The sequence below is a fragment of the Aplysia californica genome, unplaced genomic scaffold (genome assembly GCF_000002075.1).
Source record: "Aplysia californica isolate F4 #8 unplaced genomic scaffold, AplCal3.0 scaffold00130, whole genome shotgun sequence".
Lineage (NCBI taxonomy): Eukaryota > Metazoa > Mollusca > Gastropoda > Aplysiida > Aplysiidae > Aplysia > Aplysia californica.
The window spans coordinates 556,347-566,287 of NW_004797400.1; the positions used below are offsets into that span (position 1 = coordinate 556,347).

General features: G+C 39.6%; 1 protein-coding gene across 1 annotated transcript in view; it reads left to right on the top strand.

The window, feature by feature from the left end:
- Positions 1-9,941, top strand: part of trk (tropomyosin-related kinase) — a gene marked incomplete in the record, with an annotated part of 62,488 nt that overhangs the window by 24,455 nt on the left and 28,092 nt on the right. The window contains 2 exon segments of the mRNA NM_001245994.1: positions 8,760-8,834; positions 9,741-9,810. Of these exon segments, the coding sequence (NP_001232923.1) occupies positions 8,760-8,834; positions 9,741-9,810 (145 nt within the window).

A 9,941-nucleotide genomic window follows, 5' to 3' on the forward strand; every position in this document is an offset into this window, starting at 1 on the left:
TCACACACACACACACACACACACACACATACACACACACACACACACACATTCATAACAACCCCCTTCGGTGTCGGGGATTTCCTTCGCTCTGTTTGTTTAGTATACGTAAAGAGAAGCTAGCTAATTTTTATGGCAGACATTCTGAAATAATAACGGTAAAATTATACTTATTAACTCTCTGACGGTCGAGCAATTCACGTGAAAATCGAAACTGGTTAGGTGGTTGTAGTTTTGATGAACCTTCCCTGTCACCAGTCATACGTTCTTTCTTTTCCTATTGGGTTTTTTACTCCAACCACAGAGCCAAGTATTTAGCCTGTGAAAAGACCGAAGTCAGAGCCAGTTTGCTTTCATGATAATACCAACAAAATCAATGCTCTCAACAAAGCTAAAACAAAAACCCCAGGAAACGTCATTCTCAGTGATAACTTCTGAAATGTGGCTGTTATTGGGGAGAACGAAATTCAAATATCTGCTGGGGCTGGGGTTTTGGTTGCTTTTTTTTTCCTATTCCTTTCGTCAAACGGGGACTTCTATCGCAGCAAAGTGTTACATGGGGATCAGTTTCAAGTTATGTTCATGTCTCGTCTCTCACAGCTAAGGTGAAGAAAACAACGTAAAACCTGTTCATGGCACGAGGGGAAAAAAAATCATCTGTTTGTCACAAATGGAAGTCATTGCCCCAATGGGTGACAGCACAAATTAGATAACAATGTCGCTGTCCCGGCGTCCGCCGAAGTTCCGACATTAAATCAGAACTAGTTCGATCTTGTATAATTTTCCTGTCCTGTCGCTTTGCGTTGCTATTTTAGCTCTGCGGACGACATACCTGGGGCATCATGTATCGTTCTCATTCCTGACATTTCTGGAAGTTTTTGGCTTCTGTGGATGCTGTTATTATTTGTGTGCTTCAACGTTTAGAATAGCGTATATTTTCGAGTCTCCACTTTTTTCATGTATTTTTCGGGGGGGTTTTGGGTGTGGTAACTCATTAGGTGAAAATATTTAATGTGTTGCAGATCCTTGTTATGCAATAGATCTAGAGACTTATTTTTTTTAATCAATAAAATGTAAAATATATACTGTATAAGTAAGTTTATGTTTTTAAATGTATTTGACCAGACAAAATACACAACGAAATGCTGTGCAACCTTGGTGCTAAAGGAAAAGATGTCATACGCCGCTTAATAAATACCCCGTGGAGAACAAGCGGAATACCCAAGGCATGGAGGATCGCCCAGATCATACCGCTCTTAAAGAAGGGGAAACCACCCGGAGAAGCGAAGAGCTACCGACCTATATCACTAACATCATGTATCGGTAAGCTTGCCGAAAGAATGGTTAACAACCGCCTTTACTGGTACCTGGAAAACACTAACAGCTTGAACCCACACCAAGCAGGCTTTAGAAAAGGCAGCAACACAGAAGACCAACTTTTCAAACAAGTCAAGACATCCAGGATGGTTTCCAGAAGACTAAACACACTGTCGCCATCTTTGTAGATCTCCAACAGGCGTGCGACAGAGTGTGGAGAAAAGGCCTACTCATGAAAATGATGGACCTCGGGATACACGGGAAATGGGTCTTTATAAATGGATCAAGTTTTTCCTAGCAGATCGAAACATCGAAACAAAGGTGAACAATGCCCACTCGTCAAGAGAAGTACACGAGGAAGACCTACCCCAAGGTTTCTGTCTGAGTTGCACTTTGTTCCTGATCTTCTTTAATGATGTGACGAACGTGTTGAAATCGGAAAAGACTCTTTATGCCGATGATCTTGCTCTCTGGCGGACACATCGCAGCACGGTAGTAGGAGCAGGAGAATTAAATGAAAACCTCAAGAGGCTCCACAATTACTGTCAAAAATGGAAGCTCAAAATAAACTGCAGTATACACCATCTTTACAAAGAGCCATAAAACAGCCAAAGAAAAACTGAGATAGGAAATGAAAATCTCCCCAAAGAAGAACAACCAACGTATCAAGGAGTCAAACTTGACCAAAGTCTAACAATGAAAAGCCAAATGGAGAGCATAAAGAACAAGGCGAAAAGTAGACTCCAACTTTTAAAGAAACTCGCAAGCAGTTCATGGGGATTAGACAAACAAACTCTGAGAGCTCTATACCTTGGTTATGTACGATCTTCCCTGGAATACAGCAATCGCCTACTCACTATGTGTAGTGCAACTACTTGCAATACCCTTGATAAGGTCCAAAGTAATGCCCTTCGTTTCATAAACGGTGGCATGAGGTCTACACCTACTGCTGCATGTGAAATTCTTTCAAATGTTGAACTCCTGGGAATTCGCAGAGATAAAGCAGTTTTGGAGCTCCATGAAAGAACCAAAAGAATTCGCCCCAACCACCCAAACATGAAATTAGTAGAAACATGGAAACCGAAGAAACGACTTCAACAAAAATCAGTCATGCATCGCATCACAGAACTAATGGAGAGCCACCATCCACCACAAAACAGAAGAGAAACCAAAAGAGTCAACCAAAACATCCCTCCCCACATTTCTAAGGAAAAACCAATCATTACAATTTCTCTCTGAGACAATAGCACAAAATCTTCAGACCCAGTGAAGTTGATGCTTGCATCACATCAAACAATCGACAGCTATTCAGATGACTGGATACACGTCTATACAGACGGCTCAGCTTTCAAAGGCACAACCAAAGCCGGATATGGAATACTAATACAGTACCCAGATGGAAATCCCAATGAGATCTCTGCAGCCTGTGGCGAGAAATGCAACAACTACGACGCAGAAATTATAGCAATTGAAACAGCACTATACCATCTCTGCACAGTTTTTGACACTCATGCAAACAAAACACAGAGTATAGTGATCTTCACTGACTCACTATCAGTCTTGCAAGCAATAGAAAATGACCATCATCTAAACGAAAACTTGACACATATACTGTTTGGCTCCCATCACCTGATAACATCTCGTGGCGTCAACCTGGTGATGCAGTGGATTCCCGGACACTCAAACATACCTGGAAATGACAGAGCAGACACACTCGCCAAACGGTGATCTAGACAGGACCAACCCACCATTCCAACTTCATACAACACTGCAAAACCAATCATTAAAAGCATCAGTAAACAAGATTGGATGAACAGATGGGCCTTGGGAAAGACAGGCAGAGCAGTTTTCAAACATTCTACGACAAACCAAATGACAATATCAACCACCTACAGAAAAAGAAACAGACCACGATCTTCCACCTACGAATATAACATATACAGCTCAACTTTCACTTGAACAGAATAAAACCAGAAATTCCCCCAATGTGTCCTTTGTGTTACTATGCGGAACATCACCTTTTCCACTGTACAGCCCGAAATGACATCAGAGCTACACTTCTCCCTCCGAGACCTAACTTTGACAACACACTCTGCGGAACATTACAGCAACTGCAGCAAACCTGCACTTATCACTACATGGCACTGGACAGAAGGGCGAAAGAGCCCAGATGTTGCTGGATCGATAACAACGACAACGACAACAAATGTATTTGTTCAAGTTTATGCTTTTATTTATTTGTATGTATTTGTTCACTTATTATCGGCATCTGTGATGTAGCGGTTAGGCACTTTGATGTCGAACGCATGATACTCCAGGTTCAGTTTTCGAGGGGGAAGGATTTTAATCGAGTATCTCGATTTCTGCTTGGATGTTATATCTCTCTCAGCCCAGATTGGTCCTGACAGGCAGAGTCGGAAGCTCGCCTTCTAAATGATCTAAATTGTATTGATGGAGGGTGTAAAAACGCCAAAATTCAATTGTTTTTCATTCAAACGTTTGTCTTTTGGGTTGTTTTGCTTTGTTTGTTTGGGTTTTTTTGCTTTGTTCATTTTTTTTATAAGGAGGGGTGTATTCTTTACAAGCATGTTTTGAGATTGGTAAATGGAGAAGATCACATTTTCATTCTAGTGCTCTTATACTTGTGGGCAATGGCTGAAAAGGTCGATGTACATTGCTCCCCATTATACAGTACCTTCTTAGTTACTTTGTCTTGTTGCTGTGTCAGATCTTGTTTTTACATAGTCACATAGCAGGATTTGTCTTGGGTGGAGAATCTGACACTTCTCATTGTTTGTCTTTTTACTTTCCAGCTAATTATGACCATTCTGCCGTAGCACCACATGCCAATCGCCCGCTGAGCTCAGTACTCACCAAGCTCAGTGGCACGTTACTTTTAATAGATCCTGATTAGGTTTAAAAAAAACTTTCGAGAGTTTGACAACACGGACATGTTATTATCAGAACATGCTATTATTGTCTACGTCGTGTCACTACTTGTAAACAAACACTGACCAGGGAGGAATATATACGCCCTCACGACGCTGTGTCCCTTAACTGGAAGCTCAACATGAAATGGGAGAAGGGAGCTCGACAGCTAACTATAGCTAAACTGATAGCTCGTGATCCCAGTCCATTTTTCCATTTTAGAGAAAAGTGACTTTGAATGTTAGCATGCCACTTTTTCCAAGACCAAACACGTGACGTTAAGTACTTTTTGCGAAGGAGAGTAGACATAAAAACTACAAACAGATCATATCTTAAACTACGTTTAGCTCTAGAAATAAACGGAAAAACAAGGCTAGGAGAGATAAATTTTCACACTTTTTAAGGACCACCACTCAGTGCTATGCTGTTATGTCTCCCCTTGAGAATAAATTGCTGTGATTAAGTATGCTTCCTTTCAGTGATGTGCTGCAATTTCTCCAATTTAAAGCACTTCGTTGGACGGTGAGTTCTTTGAAGGAGATACCAGGAAGTGCAAAATTAAAACGTTCGTTTTTTTAATTTGATTGGTTATTTTGGAGATAGTACAAGATAGAACTGAGTTTTAAAATACTAAAACAGGACTAAACGTAAAAGAAAGGAAAGTACAAAGAAACAAGGGCATTAACTGTGAATTTGGGGGGTTAAAATGAAATATTTTTTTACCCCGTAGATTCTGTATGCCAAAGGTTTACCTAAGTACAAAAATGGAGCTTGAACAAGACAACACGGGTCTCACGAGATGGACATGCCAGCTCCTATATCACTGAACCTGAGCTTCCTTTTAACTGACGCCATTGTGAAATGATTACCACGCAAATAGCTTGGAGCCTCCACTGACAATAATTTTAGAGAAACCAAAGATTTAGAGTGGGTAGACTGATGAGGGCATTAGGGGTAAAAATGAGCGTTATTTGGAGGGAGGAAGAAAGCATAATAAGAGTACATTAACAGAAAACGTAAGTGGTATTATAAACAATTATGATTTTCCCATTTACGTTTTGGTACTTCTCCTGATTAAAGCAAAGCATGAAGAACGTGACAATGTGTGTATGTGTGTGTGAGTGTGTATGTGTGTGTGTGTGTGTGCGTGTGTGTGTGTATGTGTGTGTGTGTGTATGTGTGTGTGTGTGTGTGTGTGTGTTGCAGCTGATCGTAGGTACCCATTCCTTGCACTTGCGCTATGTTGCAGAAACTGACTAAGTTTGAAAATACTTCAAACGTGATACCTAGATATTCTGTTTTTCAAATAATATGTTTAAGGAACATTTCAAAACGTGTTCCTTCTTGAGCTATATAGATATAAGGGTTTCCTAGATTAAAAATTTTTTAACCGTTTTTCCAATTCAAAATATTTAGTACCTTTTCCTTTTGCTAAATACCTAGTCGCACATCTTCCAAGCTTCCTTACACATTCAGTCAAACTTGGACTAACGTCCACCTGTTCAAAAACACTCGCCTGTACAAACAACCGCCTCCCTCTCCCCCTTTGCGTTTTCTTTATCTATCTATCTATCTATCTATCTATCTATCTATCTATCTATCTATCTATCTATCTATCTATCTATCTATCTATCTATCTATCTATCTATCGATCTATCTATCGATCTATCTCTCTCTCCCTCTCTCTCTCTCTCTCTCTCTCTCTCTCTCTCTCTCTCTCTCTCTCTCTCTTTATATATATATATATATATATATATATATATATATGTGTGTGTGTGTGTGTGTGTGTGTGTGTGTGTGTGTGTGTGTGTGTGTGTGTGTGTGTGTGTGTGTGTGTGTGTGTGTGTGTGTGTGTGTGTGTGTGTGTGTGTGTGTGTGTGTATTATATGTGAAAGTTCGTCACTTTGGTCTCTTAAATCTTCCGAACCACATAACTTTCGAATTTGAAGTGGTTGAGAATCATTTAAAGGCAGCACAATTATATAAAGGGGTCTGAAGTCACTGTAGTTCAATTTTCAGTTTTTCATTACTTTCGTTTAGAGCTAATCTAGGCAAAGTCCGTCTTCTAAGACGACTCTAAGACGCCATTGCAAACATGTGAGACTTCCGTTCACATGCAGTGCGCACTGACCACACCTTTGAAATTCTGGAGTGTACAACCACGAAAGCCGAATAGAAGATTAATCTAATATACAGGGTGATCCACAAAAAACTGTACAACCTTTTTTCTGAATATCTCGCACAAAATGTGTACTAGAGAATTGCAATTTGGAACAGATATAATTCATTCAAAAGGAATTTGTTTGACATAAAGTTTACAAAGAAGAAACTTATTTTCGAACACGAAAATGGCTCTCATATAAACCAGTTATAAATGCAAAAAGTACCAATCTAAAAGATCTTGTAAGGAGAGTCATGAAATGATTGGTTTGTGTTTTACTTTCCTTTTATTTTTTAAATCGAATCTTTCCATCCCTGTAACCCCTAAACAGTGTTCTTTTCTCCTACAGAGTTTTAAAAAGTGTGTTTTAAATTCTGGAATTCCGAAACCCAAGGGTCTATGTCCTCCTTTAGACTCGACACGTTTTAACGTGGCGTTCGTAAAATTCAGTGGTGGCCAAATCCAATCATCACTCAACCGTGAGTACTCAAAGCCGCACACACTGTACACTTTACAGTATGAAGCTGTTTCTAGAGACAATTTGGGGGGGGGGGAGGGTGAGGTTGCCCAAATAGACAGCATTTGTGGAGTTGATATAACCTGAAAGGTGAATATGGGCTTTTGCAAGGAACCAAATGTCATAGAAGAAATGTTTACGCTTTTCAAGACGATCGAGGAATCATGAACACATTGCTATCCTCTGACAGCTTCGCGAACTGGAAAATGGTATAGTCCTAGATTAAAATCTGCCTTGAGAATGCAGACTGTTGAGATGTTGGAAAGTCATTGCTGCAGACATCATCTACGGACGCACGTCTTACGGGGCTCATTTACTGAATTCTGCACCCTGGTGACGTTTAAAGAGGTGCAAACGGTGTGTGTTTTACCTGAAGTGGTCGTTTTATAAGGGAATTTTTTGTTCTGATTCTCTACAGATCTTAACTGGAGGACCATTTCCACCCTTGACATCAAAGAAGGCTCTAAGGGCACTTTAACATTATTTGCGTATCTTGTGCGAAACTTACGAAATGAGTTGGTGGTGAAGAAATGTTCAATTCATAAGCCCTCTGCTCTTTACTAATCTTTAACCATGATCTCAGCAGGCAAAGGAAACATGAAAAAAAACAGTCTGCAAACTTATGTTGGCCTGTTAGACTTCACTGTAGTTTGCAATATGGCACAATCGATGGAATTCTTAGTGGTAGGCCTAATGCGAACAAGTGCGTCTTGCTACCAAAATGGGGACATAGCAGAAAATGGGTTGTTGTTTACGCGCTATATAGAGCAAAACTATTTTGTGGATTTATCTGAAATGGATATCAGACAAATTCCCAATGACTTCCAAATGTTGTGTCCAAATTTGAAATGCAAAACTTCAGTGTGGGGGAAAATATTAACAAACAAAGTTGTACAGTTGTTTGTTTGTTTGTTTTTTATCACCCTGTACTCTACATGTACTTGTTTCGTTCGTCGAACGGGTACCCCAGCTATTATGTCATAATCACACTGTTTAAGACGTCCATCTTTCTAAGACAACCACTTTTCTCCTCAACAATTTACATAGTGGTCTTTGACAATTTCAGCGAAAAGGTGACGCTTCTCTCAAACAGTAAACTATAATACCATGTGGGTGCTGAATGATGTAGCATTTCAGGCCCTAAATTAGCACTGGTTAGATTATTTTCCTTCCTTTATTACTATATTTCCATGATTAATATTAGAAATACTGACATACTATTACTATTATTATTATTATTAATATTACTATTACTATTATTATTATTATTATTATTATTATTATTATTATTATTATTATTATTATTATTATTATTATTACATATATTTTGTTTCAAAGAGGTCGGTAAGCGGGTTTCATGTAAAGATGAACGAATCACCCGCGGTTTTCACTTCATTATGAGCCCGATAGTAGCTGGAAATATCTTTGACGGGACTTGGGTTCTGTCGAAGATGGGCAAGCGTGTTCAAGTCGCGATTCCGAATATTTCCCAAGCCAAAACATGATAAATCTGATTAAAGCGATTAAAATGCCCAATCTTTCCAAAGTGAGACTAAAACTCACACTATAGCGTACGCCATTCAAAAGCATTTAATGAAATAAGATATTAGATCTTGTGTTTCCAGCTAGGTTGGAAAATATTTGGTTTCAATTTTCAAGACGGACAGTTTTGTTTTTATCAATTATCAACTCACTGCACGGCAGGCCACACTCATTATTAATTACTGGTTCGACTCGCTGGCTGGACTGAAATTGCTTGTGGGCCAGATCACGATATACGCATTGACGTACTGCGTTTATAATTTCCTGATAACTTTGAGCCCGTTTCTCTTTCAGAGCCATCCAGAATCAACCACACTTTCGGTCACTCGACGGAGAAGCTATCCAGTTCTATAAACATCTGGAGGTTCTGTGAGTATCCTTCTCCTGAGGAATATTATCAAAACAATTTGTAGCTGGGAAGCCTTATACTGCCTACAACCCTTTTCAATGCTGTAAAGCTATCTAAGAGACCTATCTTGTTCAAACACCCATCCCTGATTAGACAGTGTCAAACAGGTTGAGTATCTTAAAAACTTCCCGAACAACCCAATTCCAAGAAAACAGTATTGAGGATTCAAAACAGCTATCCGCAGAATAGTCCAGTATGATATCCAACTGGGCTAACGATGGGAATTTCCCTAAGAAGTTCAAAGGCGTGTCTGTGATCACATCTACAGGGTGAGTTTTCCTCATTTTTAACTCAAAAATCACACTTTCAACTGAGGGTAAAATGAAGCTCGTGGCGTCATGTCTATGTGTCGGTGTCCCCAGAGACCTCCTTTTGTTTGGTCTGAAAAACAATTGATGTGTGGACTCATGTTCTTGGAGAATTTTTTTTAAATCCACAATATCGCCATGCCTGCTTCTTCTATTTGCAGTTTCTAATCAGCCCAGGGTACCATAGGGGTAGACTGCTTTGGATATTTGCTCCCAATGGAATTACTGTCTAAAAACGATTAATAATTTAACATTTCGCATCTCCTCTCCCTGCCCCCCCCAAAGAATAAATAAATAAATTGCCAACAACACATATAACAAACAATTAATTGAACAGGCTAATAAACCATCAGTTTAAACATCTAATCTTAAACATCATGACAGTTTCTCTGAATACCAAAGTTCGTAGGACAAGAATCCTTTCCCCCGCAAATTGCATCAGATCCCAGTGTACTGCGACCAGGTTTGTGTTTGTGCCCAGATAACTGGCATGTCAACAGGCGTCACACAGTAAGATTCAGTTCATTTTACTGAGAGCATGACTTTATTTTCCCCCAGGATTATCACCAACACCAGCCTGAAGTATGTGAACGAGAGCACTTTCAGCCATACTCTGAGACTGAACACTCTGTAAGTTCCATAGTAATTCCCTGTACAGCTGTAAGCTGATCTTTGGCGACTCTTCTTAATTTGCGGTTCACGATGACAGTATCTCGGTATTTCTCACTCCCTCTGCCCTCCTCTCTCTCTCTCTCTCTC